We start from the raw sequence: 19,341 nt of genomic DNA, 5'->3' as shown, positions 1-19,341 counted from the left end.
TCCTCTTATGTGATTATATATCTAAATTTATAAAAATATATGTGTGGATATGTATGGTTAAGACATTTCTACTTGGTTTATTAATGCTGTCGTGAAGTAAAATTGATAGCATGTCTGGCGCGACAAACGATTTTCGTGAAGCTAAAACATTTCAGCGATGGCCTTCAAAAAAATTTAATGTGTGTTGGGTCTAATACTGTTAATAAGACCATTTAAACGCTATTATTTTTTTCTTACAATTAATTTTAATGCTCAAAAAAGTGTATCTCCTGTGGTATTTTGTTTTACTGAAAAATAAAAATGTTCTGTCGAAAATTAGTCGAATTTGCAGAAAATAATTAATCTTTTACACAAATTATTGTGGTTAAATATTTTAAAATAGACAAAAGAAAATAATGAAGTGAAAATTGTTCTTCGAAGAAAAAGTAATAATAGAAGAGAAACAAAAACGATTGGCAAAATGTGTCGAATAAATATGAATAGAAGAAATTTTGTTCATCCTACATCCTATAGGTTACGTAAAGCTGAACCAAAAATAACTCGCGAGTGAGTGACAAGTCTCACCTTAACTGACAAGAGACACAATGCCAAGTATGTTGTGAGAGTTCCATTTGAGAAGAGCCACACACTAAAACATATTTTTGCGGTAGATTTATATTTTAATGCAAAAAATAATAATAAAGTCGAGAGGAGAAATAAAAATAGACAAATAGAAAATTGGGAGTATCTTACAGAAGTAAGGACGAAGTGAGTGAATAGACGACTCGGTGATTTCACGTTGAGATTTCTTGACCGGAAATTCAAGACAGTAGAAGGGAGAAAATTCTTGGAGCATGGGAGAGAAGTTTACACGCTAGTCGTCTTGGTACAGATTTTCATCATAGAAAGTCATTGCACTTTATGCTGAATGGGCAACAAGTCAACAACCTCAATCTTCCTTATATATACATGTACATGTATGTTGTATTTGTACCTGCGTATATTCAATTCTTCCTTTGGCGTATTCCTCACAGCGTGTTACACGATGAAATGCCGTACAGAGCATTGCGAGACAGGAACCAGCCAGAGAAAGATGAGAGAGTGAGAAAGAAATTACTTTATGCTCCGCTAAGCACGAGTTACTACCAGTGAATAATCCTATACCCACACTTGTTTTCATAACATCAAACGATCCTATTTTTATTGTGTCAATGTCAACATTAGTTACAGCGAATATTACTTTTTTCATTTTTTCACTCCTTAATAAGTTGTAATATTTTGATAATTACTTTACTTAAAATTTCATCTACTCTTCTAGTCATATTAACCATAGCAATTAAATACTACAGAAAATAATAGATCAATTTATTAATTTATGTTTTAGTTTAAATATTTGTTTTTTTTTTTTATTTTTTGTTTTTTTATTTTTTGAAGAAACAAAATATAATAAATGTGCGTGTATTTGTTATATAATTTTGGTGAGAAGATAAAAATAACGAAGAATTATGGCACCATTTGTGTATTTTTAATGCAACAGGAAGTAGGCACTAAAAGAAAAAAAGATATAAAATACACATACACAGAGAATAAAATCATGAGCGAGTTTTTTTAACTACCAAAAAGTTATTAAATATCTATGACGAAATAAAAACTCTTTGTATGAGAACTTAAAAAGAAAGATAAGATAGTACTTATTGAGTGGCCATGTTTAATGACCTGAGTAATATTATTATACACTGTCTATTTAATACTGAACTGACTTTTAATAATGTTTTCTAAATTTATACTTTATTATGTACAAACACTACCATCTTTTTTAATGTCATCTCTTTTTAAATAAATAACAACTCCATTAACAGACTTTTTTCATAAAAACTTAAATTAAATTCTCAGGTTTAATAAACTTTTTAAAATTTATTAAAGCTAATTAGCGGAAAATATAAAATTAATCTACTTATGTAATTATTTTGTGAATTCCATTCATTTTAATTGGATGTAGAAAAGGTTGTCTCTCCTTAATTACACCCGAAATGACATAACGAATGGAGTATTCTGGCTACAAATTTGAGCTTTTAGCTCAGTTCTATTTTGCGTCGAGTATTGAAAGTAGGTGGCAAGCTGTCAGTGAATGATTTATGTATATCTGCCAACGCGAAGACGTTAAAGCTACCACAACGCTGTCTATGTTTAAAAGCATCCGACATGTTTAACAAGATTCTAAACAGATGATCTATTAAATGAAATATTAAAAAAAAAAAATAATAACAAAAAACGTATGTGGAATAATAAAATAACAATAACATAAACAGTCACAAAAATTTTTAAATATTAATGTGATTTTTTTTCCATGATTGATAAAAATATAAATAAAAAAATTACCTGGACGTCAAAGTGCGTTGTTGTATCTTGTGGCTGTGGAGGACCTTGTTGTTGCTGCTGTTGAGTTGGAGGTGGTCCTTGGGGAGGTAAAGGCCCTTGTGCACCAAAAAGCTGGGCTGCGTGTGAATGAGGATGTTGAAGATGATGAGTTGGCGGTGCTTGATGGTGTTGTAGATGATGTGGTGGTGCGGGTGCAAATGCTGCCATAAAGTGTTCTTCGCTACCAACAACATCAACACCTGGTTTCAATAAAACAACACCACCACCTGCACTCACTGCTAGTGTTGCTGCAGCATTCTTTTGAAATTCTTCTTCACCTGGTGATGGTTGTCTACTTCCGGGAGTTCGACTAAAAAATTATAAATTGATTATTATCAATTAGTTTTTTTAAATTAATTTATTATTTGTAAGAGTTTTTTTTTAACTTGCATTTGAAATGTTATGTTTATAAATGGTAAAATGCTTATAACTTGAACTCTTATTTTAACTTGAGGCGACATCTAGTGTTCTGGTTGTAGTAAAGGTAGAAAACTGTACAATAGACTTTTCAAAAGTTTTACAAATGTTTGTTTTTTTAATTTATTATATTTACAAGTAAAATAGATTATTTAAAATTATTGCAACTTGTAAAGTATAAATTGTATTTAAAACTTAATGCTTTAATATCCTCGCAAACAAACCAGTAATTCAAAGTAACATTTTAACTATTTACAATGTCAGTACAAGTAAATATTTAATAAAAGAGTGTGCTTAATACTAAGATATAACCGTGAAGATAATGCAAAGAAACTACTTGTTGTCATGAGAAATTAAACATATACTTTTAGATATAAATATTTTGATATCTAAAAAGATAATCTATAACCAATTAATTTAATCCACATCTATTTTGTAAATGTATCTATAATGCAGTTTCTGAATATTTATTAATTGTTCATATTTTAATAATTTCAAATGCATGTTAAATTAAAAATTGAAAAAAACTATTTGACAGTTTGAAAATTAATCTTACTAAAAAAAGAACAAGAATTGTCTACTTACTTGAATCCTTTGTCATCATCAAGACCGTTTTGTGAAACGAGTCCATTTCCTTGAGGAACATTATCATCCTTAGAGCCATCAAAAGGACTAGCCGATCCTTTATCTTTATCTTTTTTGTCATTATCTGCATTCTGAAAAATTATAATAAGATATTAGTATTATAAGCATAAAACACTCGGCATTGTTAGAGATAAATTGCTGAGTAGTAAATAATAATTACCAATCTGAGGGCACTCATTCGGGATTCCAAATCCTTTGGTGTAGTTGGACTAGATCCAAGAACATATTCAACCATTTTGACACCAAGACCACCCGTTTCACTGCAATATAGTTATAAATTCGTTATCAGTTATTTAATTTAAAATATTTTCAATTAATATGCAATCTATTATAATTGATAGTTTACCTGCTTCTCGGGCTAAGTACAGCTCCAACTTCTGATGTTTGATGATGATAACCGGTTCCCACACTAACTCGCCTTCCGGTTGCCATTGAAATTGGCTGTGATACTGCATGATCTATAAAATAATAACATAGATTATTAATAAACAAACAATCAACGGCAAACCACCAAATTATTTATATATGAAATTCAATAGAATATAAAGGAAAAGTGATCTTTTAGAAATTGAATATTTTTACCCAAGTATCTTAATATTTCTTTGAAATAAAAATCTTTTTGAAAAATTATAGTGGCTCATGTGATTAGATACTGATTAAAAAAAAGATAATTTAAAGGCTTGTATCATTAAGGGTTGATGAATAGGTACGATCCTGGACATTGGGACGTTGCCCCCACCAGACAACCAATGCCGGGTGTCTGTCGCCATAGCAACAGTCGCGTTGCACCCATCACATCATACTTATATCATAAAAAAGTAAATAAATGTCAGTACTGACGAATCTTTAATATAATCCACTGTTAATTAATTTAGGTATTGATTTATCAAAAAAATTATTTCCACGAATGATCAACGAAGTAATAAGATTCTTAGGCATTAAAACTTTAGTAATTAAGAAAAAATATTATGAACTGCGCTTAATTAAGAAAAATAATGAGCAGATAAATAATTTAAATACCTGGCGTGCTCCAAGTTGAATCTCGCCACATTTGATGATGATCACCCAGATGAAGTATCCCGCCACCTTTGACACCCCCTTCATCCTTGGAGCCACCTTCGTCAACGCCCCAGAGTTTTTTTGCCGAGGGTGCGATCTGTTATTAAAATAAAAATGTTACATATAATATCAAATCTCATCGTTTTAATTTATATTCTATCGTGCATTGAAGTAAATAAAATAAACAAAAACTTTCAAGCCATCAGATTGCCAATTATTTTTAAATATTTTCATAAAAAAAAAAAAAAAAAAAAAAAAATAATAATAATAATAATACCTTTCAATAAAAAAATTTTTATAATACAAAAGGTCAATATTTTAAAACACTTTTCAAAGATTAAACGATAACGTTGTGGTTTACTTTTGTGGATAATTGCTTCGGTCGCATTTTTTTAGTTCTTTCAACGCTAACGTCTTTTAGACTTGCTAATCTTAAGACTTTTTGTGTCGTTCTATTAAAAACGCGCGCGCTCAAGTGCAATGTACAGTAATTTACAGGGCAATATTTAACATATTAACTCTATCTATTAAATTTTATATACATTATTTTTTTATAAAAATGCCAGTTTCAATAAAGGCAATAATCACAACAGAAAAATTAAAGAAATGTGATGAATATTATCATTTTATTAATTTAATTATAATTTAGTCTGTTTAGAATCAATAAAAAGGATAAAGATCAATAACCCTCGACCGATATAATGTCCAATAGATTTAATAATTAATCAATCAATCGGTCAATTAAATAGAATTTATACAATTCTCACGTTTTTAAGCGTTGCATTGAGGTCGCGGAAATCTTGTCGTGGAGAGACCTCGAACTTTCAACCCTCCACCGTTATTTCCCTCACTAGTTCAACGAACTTTCAATCTACGTCTGCGCGTGCTTCAGTGCTTATTTTAATAATACACTTGCGATTATTTAAATTATTAACAATGTTACACACGATAAATAAATATGTAATCGTCGAATAAAAAACTAGCGTTCTTTAATGCTATTATTCGCTACACCCTACATCACTTTTTATTGGATCAAGATGGTAAATAAATAATTGAAACAATACCAGAAAGACATATTCAGGCCAATTAGATACATCCCTGATACCCATGTTTTTCTTTTAAAGGGGAGGGTTTATAGATGTGAAACCTGGGGGTGTTGAAAAAAAAATATAAATTCTAAGAATTTACGTGATATTAAATCAGGGTAGGAAAAGTGGGTGTTTCACGGACTTGAATTTGGATTGAAAATATAATAATAAAAAAGAAAGAAGAAAAGCTTAGATCTCTAGTAGATTCCAACAAAGTTCAAGTAATAAAATAAGGTCATAAAAATATTTTTCTAAAATATTGAAAAAAATTATCATTTTTTTACATTTTTATTTTTAAATCAATCAACTCTATTGGACACTATTTGTATTATTCATAGTCAAACGTAAGCGGATTAATTTTTTTTAATAGCTCATTTTTTATTAGAAATTATTATTCATTTAGGAATATTGCAGAGACGCTAAAAATATTTTTGAGCTAAGTTTATTATTAGTTGACACGCTAAGTAAAATTAAAAGCCAATTTTGGTATATCGTATTTAATTGCAAAAAAAAAAAAATTCAATAGAATCAAAGAATTATATTCGTATTACAATTATACTAATGGAAAATTGAAGAAAATATTGTTACACACAAAAAAAATCATGATAAAAAAAATTAATTTTAAACAAGTAAAATTTGTTAATCAAAAACAAAGTACATAATTAATCAAAGATAATTGTTTCGTAAGGAATATAATTAAAATACACTCAAATTTTTATGTTTAAAACTTACAAGTCGAATTTATTTCCAAATTTGGATTTATAAATAAAATATTGAAAAAATAAATTTACGAAAAAATGTTTTGACTTTTTATAGCTAAAAATAAAATAAATTATAATTTGAAGTATTCTTGAATAAGTTCCAGTAAATTTATTTTTTTTTTTAGGTCAATATTTTAGAAAAACTACGTAAATAAAGGTAAATTAAATATAATTTTAAAAGGAGGAATGTAAAATAACATGTATTAATAAAGTGAATTAAATTATGAATTCTCAGTGAAAATGAATAAAGTAAATTCTTAATTAAAAACTCTGCCTTGTTCAAATGACAAGTACATCGATCTAGTTACAATCAGTATTTTTAATTTAATAAACATTTATAATTCGGTGAAAGTATTTCAAAATTAATAAATGAAAAATACTGTCAAAGAAAAGTCAATTATTTTATTCGTGTTTATACTTTGAAAAAGTAAATCATATATTTTAGAAATAGATAGAAAATACAAATCTATTTTTAAATAAAAGAATAATTAGTCTGTCAATAAATAATTGAAAAAATTAGTGGTCAATTCTCGAAATAAAAAATTAAACTAGTTTAAACTCTAGAAGCATCGAATAATCGGTTTTTTTTTGTACTTGATAAATCAATACCGAAATAACTAAAAATAGTTCCGGTGATTAGAGGTTGTTAAAGGTGTAAATAATAACGTATAATGTGGATAATTAAACAATTCTATGAATCTTAGAATCGTCCGTGCGGTAAATTGACAACGATTTTCACGTGTGCTTAATAGATAAAACGTTCCAGAGTTTATATTATAGCAGCAGGCACACTTATCGACCGCGTAATACCGGATACATACTGGGGATAGGAGTTACTCTTTACCGCGACAGCTTAGCATAGTATCTATCGATAGTAGCAGTTGTTATAAGTGTATACATATATCTATAAGCAGAGCGTGAATATAAATATAGAAGAAGATAGAATAATATGATTTCATATATACGTGTTGTATTGTGTTAACTTATCATATGTGTAAGAGTATATGTATAATGTACCATATACGCATGGGTAGCAATAAAGTTGGCCTCACAGAGCGAGAAACTATCATATATAAATATATCCGAGTTTATCCGATATCCCTACTACAGGTTACCGAACATCACCGAATAACATTTACTCTTCTCTTTCTCTCTCTACTACATTTTCCCGCTCTTTTTTGACGGCTGTTCTTGTCTCAACTCTAAACACTCCTGACATACGGGGCCACCGACCCCTTCTCTAAGAGCTCCACGCTTGGGTCACGGCCACTGTCCTCGCGCGACTCGCGAGTCTCAATCGTTTGTAAGACCGGAACGAGTTAAATTAAATGGCAATACTGAGAAAAAAATTAAATTAAGTTTAATAATTAATGTAAATAAAAAATTATTGTTGATAATTATGATGATGATCAATAAAATAATAAACAAACAAATCAATAAGCAAGTGTTTATTTTTAGTTTCTTCTTTTCCGATATATATATATATATATATATATATATATATATATATATATATATATATATATATATATATATATATATATATATATATATATATATATATATATATATATATATATTAAATATTAAAGCCAATCATTTAATTTTTTTATTTAAACAATTTTGTAAATTAAGATTTTAAAATAAAAATTTAAAAATATTTTCGATTTTGTATTATTTTAAAATTATAATTATGATCGTATCTTTGTTATTTACTGATTATTACAGAAGAAATGAAGAAAACATTAAATAAAAAAAATAATTGGAAAATAAAATGGACAATTTAACCATTAAACTATTGTATTAATATTGCACCGGAAGATATGTTGTTGGCTATCGAGACGCGTGCTCAATCTCAAGTAGATAGACAAAGAAAAGTATGATGTAAAAAAATAAATATTTTTTTTTTCTTTTTTCAATCCATCCATTCGATGATCGGAATAGCTGGCTTTTTGTTTAGTTAGTCCTTCGTGTCGTCCAGACAACGTAAATGCGTCATCAGTAAAAAAAACTACTGAGAAGAAAATAAGACTGGATAGAAGAAAGTAACTCATTTTAGTTTTTTGATTTTATTTGTTTAGTTTATTTACTTAGTTTATTAGTGAACCGGATATTGAGTAAGTTGATTCAAAAAAGGACACTCGGTGTCTTGTTTATTGATTTACTTTTATGGCTCTCAATATTAATAATTTTATTTTTATCAATTGAGATGAGTTGGGAAAAATTCAAGTAAAAAGCAATTGATTTTATTTATACTAAATAGTTATTTGCTAATAAATAAATAAAAATGTTATGAACAAAAATAGGATAGATATTTCCGGTTGTTGTGATTGCAGGATAGACACACCCCAAAGAATACAGTGAGCAGCAAGGAATAAAATTAAAAATCAATAGAGCTGAATGTATCAATCATGATCTAATTATGAGCATCATCATTACGTTTAATGGCCACTTACAGTACCCATTCTAATTAAAATTTTCCTCGTATTATATTACATATTGAGCTTAATGTAATTAAGTGTGTAATTAAGTGTATGATTTATGATAGAATAAAAATTAATAATTATTTTATATCTTATGAAAGATAGAAAAAAATATAATTAATAAATAGATACATTATAAATTTATATGTATTAGTCTGTGACAATAACCTGTCACCCAAAGCGACACTTGACTATAGCCAAGAACCTCTTCAAAGTTCTAACGAATCCGTTTACAAGTGCGGATTATGTTCTCTTAAGGTGAACGCACCCCTTCAAGGCAACATTCCGTATATACTATGATTTTTATCATTGATGTTACTATTATTGTTGTTGTTGTTGTTATTATGATTATTATTATTATCATCATTGTAAGTTCGTTATAGTGATCAAAAAAACAATCAAAAAATCTATGTAAGTTTAAGATTTTGTAAAAAAATTTTTTCATTAAAATATCACCAGACTTTAAATAATTATTAAATAAAAAGTTATTAAACAACTTATACAGTTAGTCTTTTTTACTATTTATTTGATCCACACACTATATATCAAAATAAATTATTAACTCGTTTTAATTTGAAATAATAATGATGGTTGTATTATTATTATTATTATTATTGTTGTTGTTGTTATGTTTCAAAAGCTCTCAGCATAAAAAAAATTAAAAATTTTTCATGTTTTCAGTCACAGATTACGTCACTTAACTTTAAATATAATACTTGCACGAAAATTATTTTTAATTAATTTATGAAATTTGTAGGTATTATGATAACTGTTAACTGTCAAAATAAATGACATTAAAGAAAAAAAAAATATGTATATATATGTGTATAATTAAATTATTACAATAAATTTTTCTTAACCTATGTTACAATTGTCGGTAAGCTATACAAATTAATTAAATACTTATTGTGCAAGTCATTAAAAATAGTAGACTTTATCTGCTCGTAAAAATACAAACAATTAATTGATATAAGTTTCATTTCATAACATAAGTCTATTGATTTTAAAAATTCCCTATTTTATTTTTTTAATGATTAACAAAACAAAAAATAGTATATTACACACCGAGGGAAGTAAAGTAAGAAAAGTCTCAGATCACATGTAATTGTTGGCCGAGGTCAACAAACATGTGATCTGAGGCTTTCTTATTTACTTCCCGAGGAGTGTATGCTATTTTTTTGCTCGACGAAGGCAGAAAGTGGCAACTTCATTTAGCACAGCGGGCCGAAAGTTGACGCTTTCTGCCCGTCGAGCAAAAAAATAGCATACACTCCTCGGGAAGTAAATAAGAAAGCCTCAGATCACATGTTTGTTGATCTCGGCTTCGCCTCGGCCAACAATTACATGTGATCTGAGACATTTCTTACTTTACTTCCCTCGGTGTGTAATATACTATTTTTTTTAAGATGCTGAAAATTTTAAATTTTTTGAGTGAAAGTATGAATTTATCAGCAGATTATAATACAAAATAGACAAGTTATGTCATCAGGTAAAATCGTATGTCTGGCAACACTTCACGCATGTTGGTTGACGAAATATGATAGGGCAATGAGATTGAAAATTTAATAATTTTAATAATTTTAAGAAATAAATCCTTGAAAGGTTAAGTGATAATTAAAATTTGACGTTATCAAGATCTGCACTTACATGACGTTTATGCATTTATGTACTCAGCTATATGAGAATTAATATACTAAGATAAATTTTTAGTGTTGGTACAGTGTACTTAAAAGTTTTAAGTATTTAAGTATACATAAACAGTTATTCTTCAACCTACGATATAATATCTATTTCAAATAATATTTTTAGACGTTACTGAAATATTTAGACTATTTCACAGACTGTTTTTATGATCGATAGAATTGATTGTAATAGTTGTTTTCTTTGTCTCTGTTCTTTACACCCAATAGTACAAGTTATAATGTAGCATAAAGGATTCACACTATTTATCACACTAATTTAGTATCAACGCATTGAAAATATTTCTATTTAATATTAAATTACAACCATCAAGCCTAACCAAAGGACTGCAAGAGTAAAATTTCATTAAAATGGACCCCGAATAAATATTTGTTAGTCTAGAAATCCATGTAAATATGCAAATTGAAGCTTATTTTCTCAGCTTTCATATGCATTTTACAGAGTTTAAATATCCGAACAAAAACAGTTTCACTGTAAAAAAATCGTGCCAAGTCCACGTTCATAAGACTATTAAGAAAAAAAATTTTATTTCTTTACAAAAAGATATCAAATAAAAAATTAAAAGATCCAAATAACCGATATGGTTGTATATGATTTTCGAAAATTAAAAAAAAAATTTTGTAAATTTAAAAATTAAAAGAAACAATTTTGGAACGTATTTAGTGTGCGTAGTTACGAAATATTTCACTTTTTATGAAGTTCTTAAATTGTATCTACTACAACACTTAAAAAAAATTGAAGTACACAATAACGCACACCAAGTACGTTCCAAAATTGTTTCTTTTAATTTTTAAATTTACAAAAATTTTTTTTTAATTTTCGAAAATCATATACAACCATATCGGTTACTTGGATTTTTTAATTTTTTATTTGATATCTTTTTGTAAAGAAATAAAATTTTTTTTTCTTAATAGTCTTATGAACGTGGACTTGGCACGATTTTTTTACAGTGAAACTGTTTTTGTTCGGATTTCAGTTTTTTTTGTAATTATAATAAAAATTGACAATTTTAATTTAATACATTTCCGGTGGCAAACTATCCCCTTTAAGCTATAGTTCATGTAAAAGTTATTCTTGCGCCGCCTGGCGTGTGTAATGGCAAGCTGTCAAATATCTTTTTTTCACTGTAGTTTCCCATCTATTATAAGATTAGCATGCATCGTTATATTATTTAGTCTCTGGCCGTCCGCTTTTTACATAAGAAAAAGTTAAAATCTAAAAATCTGGGTCGCTATAGTTTGTGCTGATTATTTTTAATAATTTTAAATAGAAATTATAAAGATAATTGATAATAATCAAGCAATACGCGTAATAAAAAGCATGAACTACTATTATAAAATATCATATAAAAAAAAAATCAAATTAAATTTGAAAAAAAACTTGTAACCTCAAAAAACAATTCTGCTTACGGTATATACACACTCGGTAGTCTGGTTTGAGAACGGAACTTGGCGCCAGATTCTACCGAATCTGTTGATCTCGGCGCGTTCAAAAGTTATTCGAAAGAACAGCAGTAAAATTATAGAATTTTCGAATTTTCAAAATAAAAAAATGCTGTAATTTCTAAACTAATTTTCCGATTCAGCTCAAATTTGAAATCGGCCTTCGTAATCGCACATAGAATAAGTATGTTGAGTAACATTAAGATCTCTTAGAAATTGTAGACACTATTGTGCTGCCGAGCCGCGTCATATCGCATAATACAATAGTTAGATTTTTATAAAATTTACTAAAAAAATAAGGAACATATAATGTAATATCACCTAGTTTTAACTATTGATTATAATATAGTTTATTCGACAAATGTGATAAGTGATAAGTCATGAGCAAGTAGTAACTTCGATTGATAAAAAAACTTAATCATTCCATAAAAATTATAATTAATGGAATATCGACTTACTTTATTTTAATAATCAAATTATCTGTGAATTTCGAATTTCAAATAAGATCAAATTTTCTCTCATCTATAAATAATTAGATTAAAATGAAAAATTACCGTTTTAGTGTAAATACTATTTGAATTAAAAAGTTAATTAGTCAAATGTTAATTAATTAAGAAACTAAGTATAACGTGATATTCTAATTCAAAGAATCTGTATAAAATTACGGTTGTTTTATCCTACATCATAGGTGCAAATGAATTCGATCTTAAGGTATAATCATTTGTAATCACTCAACATATGACTAACTAAGCGTAAAACAAAATTACTATACTTTTTGTCACGTTGTATTAGTATCATCATTTTATGGAAAACAACATTAAACATTCACATAAACCATATTAAATAAAAGTGATTGATATATAAAATTTGAAATTCTGCGTAAATCGATAAATAAAATAATTTATTGATAGATATAAATAGTTTAAAATATATAAGCTAAGATCTTATCAAGATTAAACTTTTGTGTCATTTATTATATTTTATTCATAATTTTTGCAATTAATAGAAATCATTATTTTAATTTAATCAAACGTGACTAAATATCTTCAGATATGAAAATATGATTAAAAACGAGGGAAATATAATTTTTTTATGTGTTGCAATTCAAGAGTTTATATCATTATTTAGTTGAAAGACATGATTTGACATTAATATCGAGATCATTAAGGTCAAAAAATTTTATACAATAAATGACTTAAATTACTGTACTTTTCCAACCTGTTTTTATAACATAATTAATGAATAATTTTCTACTCATCAAGTTTGTATTAAAAAATTAACTCAATGTTTATGGATATATAGATTGTATCAATTGTCAAAACCCCTACACTGACTTCTAAGCTAATAAATATTTGTAATTGTTAAATTACCTACTTTGGATTTTCGCTTGTTTCTTTTTTTAAGAAAATATGATATTATAATTAAAAGTGATGCTAAATTCAAATTTGTTCCATTAGATCTCTGGTCACCAAAATCAGAGTAAATAACTTTTAATTAAGTTTTATACTAGTTGAATCAATAAAAATACTTGGACAAAAAAAAATTAATAAAAATTTTAATTTCATCGTGACAGGTAATTTCCATTAAATAAACTTTTTCTATTAAAATGTTTCTCGCTGTTGATTATTAACAGTATGAAAAATTGCAATTTCCAGATTAAGAGAAGTTCATTGAATTGCTGAACCTAGTTTCATAATGGTCAGTTAAATTTTAAGAAAAAATAAATAATATGTGTAAAATGAAATTATTCAATTTAAAAAAAATCACAAAATATAATTAAATGACATTTTGTTCTGCTTTGAAATTTATTGATAAAAGTGATATTTTATGAAGACTAGATTCTAAAGTTATCGGTATAAAGTAATAATTCAACAGAGTAAATCAATAATCTAGTATTACCAATAATAGAAACACATGTTTTTAAACCCATAAGACATTTATGATATTTAAACGTAATAAATGGATCAAATATAGAATAAAAATTAAAATTACTCAAAAAATTTTTGTAAAAAATGAAATCAAATAATTTTTAGCACAAAAAATGATTTTCTCTCGCTGTTTCGAAAGTTCTTAGGCTCAAAATTTTATTTGCCACATTTAAACTAATTTTTATAAAATTTATTAATTTTAAACTCATGATAATAATGAATCGTCATTTTTTGAACAAACAAACCAACATATTTTCATGAAATTTTAGAATCAATTGATCAAAGAATATTAAGATTACTAAAAGATACTTATAAATGACGTATTTTTGTAAATAATTTAAAATTAACCTGACTGATCCGATTTAAATCATCTTAGAAATTTAGCTATTACTTTGAAGTTGTTTAAAACGATCCAGAAATAATTTGAAAAAATTAGACAAATTTTACGGGCTTTAAAAAGTTAAAGTCAGATAAAAATTTGATCTTGAAAAATGACTTAATCTGATAATAAATCACGTAAAATAAATAAAGATTTTATTGACAAACATTTCGGTGAAGCCTAGTCAACATATACAAGTAAACATGATACGTCGATACCAAAAGCTCAGCGGGGTATCTTCGTTATATACTTAAGTTACACCGAAAAATTTTCTAGGGGTAGGATTTTCGTGTAAACAATATTGCCATACTAAGAATAAGAAAAATAATAAAACGTATTTTTATGAGTAGAGAGAGAACGCTGTAGAATTTCTATACAGATAAAATTGTATTGAGTGTAAAGCCAGAGTAAGAGAATAAACCTGCTTTACGGCAAAGTCAACAGCTTGATGAGCTTTTATTTAATATTATATTGTATTAATCTATATTATAGTATGGTCGAAACAGATTTGTTCGTTTATAACGATATTTGCAAGACGTTTACATCTATTGTGATAATATTTATGTACTTGTATAATCTATATTATCTTTTGACGAAATAATATCGCAAGTAAACAGAAGTAAAACGTAAATAAATAATACAATAATTTAGTGAATGTTACCGTTTTATTATCAGAATTGCATGAAAGATACATTCATGGTCATTAATACCGAGTAAGGTCAGGCCTCGAGTCACAAGGAAAGATGTCGAATGACTCATTCTGATCGATATATTCTTACTCGGCATCATACATTGCCATGTGAATCATATGTTGATAACCTTTTATAAAATCTCTTCATTTTACCTGTATAATTAATTGAAGCTTTTCAATAGTGATTATTTATTTTAGTCACCTAATTATTTCCTTGTCAAATTGTAATATCATTCTGCTTCAATACATTTCCATCAACAGAGGTAAAATAATTATACAAGTTATCATTGTTTATATTACAATAGAAATACTGTGTAATAAAGTTATCAACGTTCTGATAGATTGTTAATGACGATATTTTTATTTAATAATTTCAATCTTTATAATATAAAATTTAAGATATTTTCAAGTAAGGTGTGTGCATATTAATTGTTCAATTAATTTGTAAATAAACTTGTACATGTTTAAAATGTTTTACGTAATTTGTAAATGTAAATCATTTTTCTGTGAACAAATTATTATTAAATTCTCGAGGAATTGTAATAAATTATCAAAATATTTCATCTTACGATTTGTTTCATTCGTAGTTTTGTTCAGTGATTTGATTCTATAATTAACTGTCCTGTTATTTTTTTTTTATTTAATTATCTGGAATTTTTGTAGAACGTAAACAATAACAATTTTCTAACCGACTATTTGTGATTGAAAAAAAAAAAAAAATTAATTTTAAATTACAAAAAAAAAAAAAACCCACTTGATGAGAGTCGATATTTTCACATTTATCATAATTAAATTTTTTAATTACAAAATGAAAGAACGAGATATTTGATGAAAAAAATATTATAGAAAAGATAAATTTTAGATAGTGGCGTTATAAAGAAGAAAATTATAATCAAAACAAAATTTAAAAGAATGCTTAAACTGACAATTTAATTTCAGAATAATCAAAATGGATAATCTTTTTAAAACTTAACTTGAAGATGATCAATACCAATTACATTATACATATCCATTACTAATAACCGAAATGGTTTCAATGATTATTAGGAAGTAATTATTTAAAAACATAATATAAGTAATTTCATAACAAAGAAAATCTGTATTTGATATGAATAATTTTAATTTACAAGTTTTATAATTTATTAAGGAAGTAAATATGTTCATCTAGTTTATGTAATAAAATAATTATGAAAGAAATAAAATAATAGAAATGACTCAATAATAAATAACAATAAATTAAATCGATTTTTTCTGTCCTGAATAAACTTATATAGATTTATAATTTGTATTTAATATATAAATAAATTTATACGGTGTTTTATAAGCACGTTCGATGTGATTATAAATGGCAGGTATCATATAAAAAATATTGTAATAATAATAATAATAATAAAGTAAATATCGAAAAAGTCTTGCAGACGCGTACGTTTATAAATGCCGGATATATTATAATATACACGAGAAGAACGAATGAACACGAACGAAAGCGAGTTCGAACGTGCGTTGGAAGGTTGCGGCATCGACGCGATGTCCTTTTCTCCCCACACCGCTAAAATCTTCGATATATATAAATATGTATAGGTATATGAGTGTATGTGAAAGGGCGGGTGATAAAAACTATGCGCATATATATATATATATATATATATATATATATATATATATATATATATATATATATATATATATATATATATATATATATATATATATATATATATATTCAATTGTAGATTTATACATAAATATATATTATATATTTATCCACAAATGAAACGTCTTAAAACGTTATTAACACGTGATTTAACTAAGAATAGTCATTTAAATAAAGAAAAAAAATACTAGTACGTGTGTTATTGAAAATAAATATGATAATGATATTAATAATTAAGTAAGATAAAAAATAATAATTTATTTTAAGAAATAATAAATAAAACTACCATATCGGCACCCAGGTCTTTCATGTCGCAATAAAGAAATAGATCCCCCGGTGGTTTCATCCAGTCGTCAATATTGTCACCCGGGCTATATCCAACACCGAAACTCTCCACCGTTTCCAAATTAATCGTCACGGTAATTGTCACAATCACACAGATTAAAAAAAAAAAAAATTCACAAAATATTACTATTTTTATCTCAACAATATAAATAAAATAATATTATTTATAAATGAGGGGCGCTAACAGCGTTAATTTCGGCCCTGAACTCCCGCTACTTCTGGAACGAACGTAGAGTTGCAGCCTCTCCTTTTCCCTTTTTCCTCCACCTCTTATCGTTACGCTTTTGACAGCAATTTACAACAACTGACTCTTTGGCTATTAATGTCCGAAAATCAACCGTAGGCTTAGTCAAATTTCATCTATTATTGCACATACACTTTTAAATACATGTAAAATATTTATACAAATTTATGAATACGTTTAAACACTGAATTTAAACAAGCACTAAAAATTTAAGTTGTTTTGTTTGTTTTTTATTTTAAACAATGACGTTGTTTTTTTTTTTTTTATTTTTTTTGTTGTTAATGTTTTTGTCAATATATTCTTCAGATACCTTTTACTTTCTTGACTGACAACCGCTAGAGCTTTCCTACTCGTTCCCACACCTAAAGTTTATCCTTCTTTGTCTAATCGAGTGTGCTCTCTCACCCACACACCTACTACCGTTTTTCGCCTTCTCACCACGCTATTTACAATCACAAACAATTTACTAAATATCACGTTCAAATCACATTCACCCACTTATGATGGTCGTCCATTTAGTCATCGCGACGCGGTGTTTATTAATTTTCCGTGCCGCAGCTCCTCAGACGCTCAACAAGAACGTCCCGTGGACGTTTGTGAAAAATGTTATTTCACGTTAGCCGGCCTGCTGGATTCAGACTACCCGTCAAACGAAACAAAGAACGACGCGGTGATGCTGGCGTCGCCTCGCGGACGTTGTTACTAACACTCCTACCCCCACTTTATATCATATTTATTTTCAACTTTTTTTTTTGTTTTATTGTTTATTTTTACAGCTTTGTGCATATTTTATTCCAAATATCCCAAAAATATCTAATTTTATCAATGTCACTGTTGTTATTCAATACTTGTTATTATATTTTACCCATTTTGTTCAATCAATATAAATAGATAACTTATAAACGATACCGCGCGTATGTAGCTTGAAGAAATGATAAACTAAACGGATAGATACAATTGTACGAATTATATATTTGTATATAATTATTAATGTAAAACCGTCATAGCCGGTGAAATGACGCGTACACGTGCTATAAGAAAATTATTTTTCTTATCAACATATAGATCGCGCTACTCGATAATTCTATCAGTCAAATTAATATTTTTATAATTTTGACTGCATTTAATAATTTACTATTTACAAATTCAATTTTTTCATTTCCATTTTTTTTTTTTTTCATGTAAAAGTCATTTAAAGAAATGAAATTGCAATTTGAATAAAAATTAAGTATCAATTATTATTTTACCTACAAGTCAAAGGGTTGTTTTCTCAAAATTAACTTGACTTTTATTTTCCTGACCTTGACACAATTGTTCTTATAATTTAAATCTTACTTCTCTTACTTTTATATGTTGAATACAAGACGTACAAGATCTTTAGTATGAATACATTCACTCACATTCGGTGATACAATGCTTTAATGCAAGTTTTGCGCACGACTGATGTGGGCGCGATTTGTTTCGATAGAATTTCACTGCAGTTACCGCATAAGCTTCAATAATTTTTTTTCAGTAAATTTATTTGAGAAAATAAAAATTTTTTGGCAACTCGTAGCTCAAGCATATGTATTAAATTTATGTTATAAATAAATGATGAAGCAATTATATAATTAATATAGATTTACCTGGCCATTTCTGAATTGCTGTTGCTGCTGCTGTTGTTGTTGTTGTTGTTGCTGCTGCTGCTGCTGTTGCTGTTGTTGTTGCTGCTGCTGCTGTTGATGATGAAATAATGCGACTTGTTGTTGTGTTGTCATTTGATTGTTTAGATAAACCAGGTGCTCTGTTCCAGGCGCTGCGCTCTGAATAGTTTATTTAAAAGTAATTAAATAACCAAAATCAAATTTATAACTTGGTTTATGTAACTATATATTTACCTTAAGTTGCATTGGATGTAATTCATATGGTAAATGAACATTGTTCATTGTTTGGAGACCTAGTTGCTGTGGTTGACTTTGCTGTGGCACACTCAGTTTTGTCATCGGATACTTCCATTTTTCATGGTTCTGTGAATATAATATAGATATTATTAAAATCTATAATTATAAATGACACTGGTTAGCAGACGTCTAAAAATTTTTGATTTTTTTTATTAATTAATTTACAA

The 19,341-nt window shown here is 27.2% G+C and overlaps 1 protein-coding gene across 3 annotated transcripts in view; it reads right to left on the bottom strand.

Annotated features, from left to right (window-relative positions):
- The window catches only part of Pum (pumilio), a 65,377-nt gene that overhangs the window by 43,161 nt on the left and 2,875 nt on the right, over window positions 1-19,341 (bottom strand). For 2 of the 3 annotated variants that reach the window (XM_074249048.1, XM_074249049.1), the window contains 7 exons: window positions 19,112-19,240; window positions 18,860-19,036; window positions 4,480-4,615; window positions 3,806-3,917; window positions 3,620-3,719; window positions 3,400-3,530; window positions 2,359-2,707 (listed from right to left, as the gene is read on the bottom strand). In XM_074249048.1, the coding sequence (XP_074105149.1) occupies window positions 2,359-2,707; window positions 3,400-3,530; window positions 3,620-3,719; window positions 3,806-3,917; window positions 4,480-4,615; window positions 18,860-19,036; window positions 19,112-19,240 (1,134 nt within the window). The other variant, XM_074249050.1, reaches the window with a different exon arrangement.

This window comes from Cotesia typhae, unplaced genomic scaffold (genome assembly GCF_013202065.1).
Source record: "Cotesia typhae breed Kobodo isofemale line unplaced genomic scaffold, CoteBio_Ctyphae contig_5, whole genome shotgun sequence".
Taxonomy (NCBI): Eukaryota; Metazoa; Arthropoda; class Insecta; order Hymenoptera; family Braconidae; genus Cotesia; species Cotesia typhae.
The sequence above is the reverse complement of the archived record's forward strand: the minus strand, read 5'-3'. Positions and strand labels throughout refer to the sequence as shown.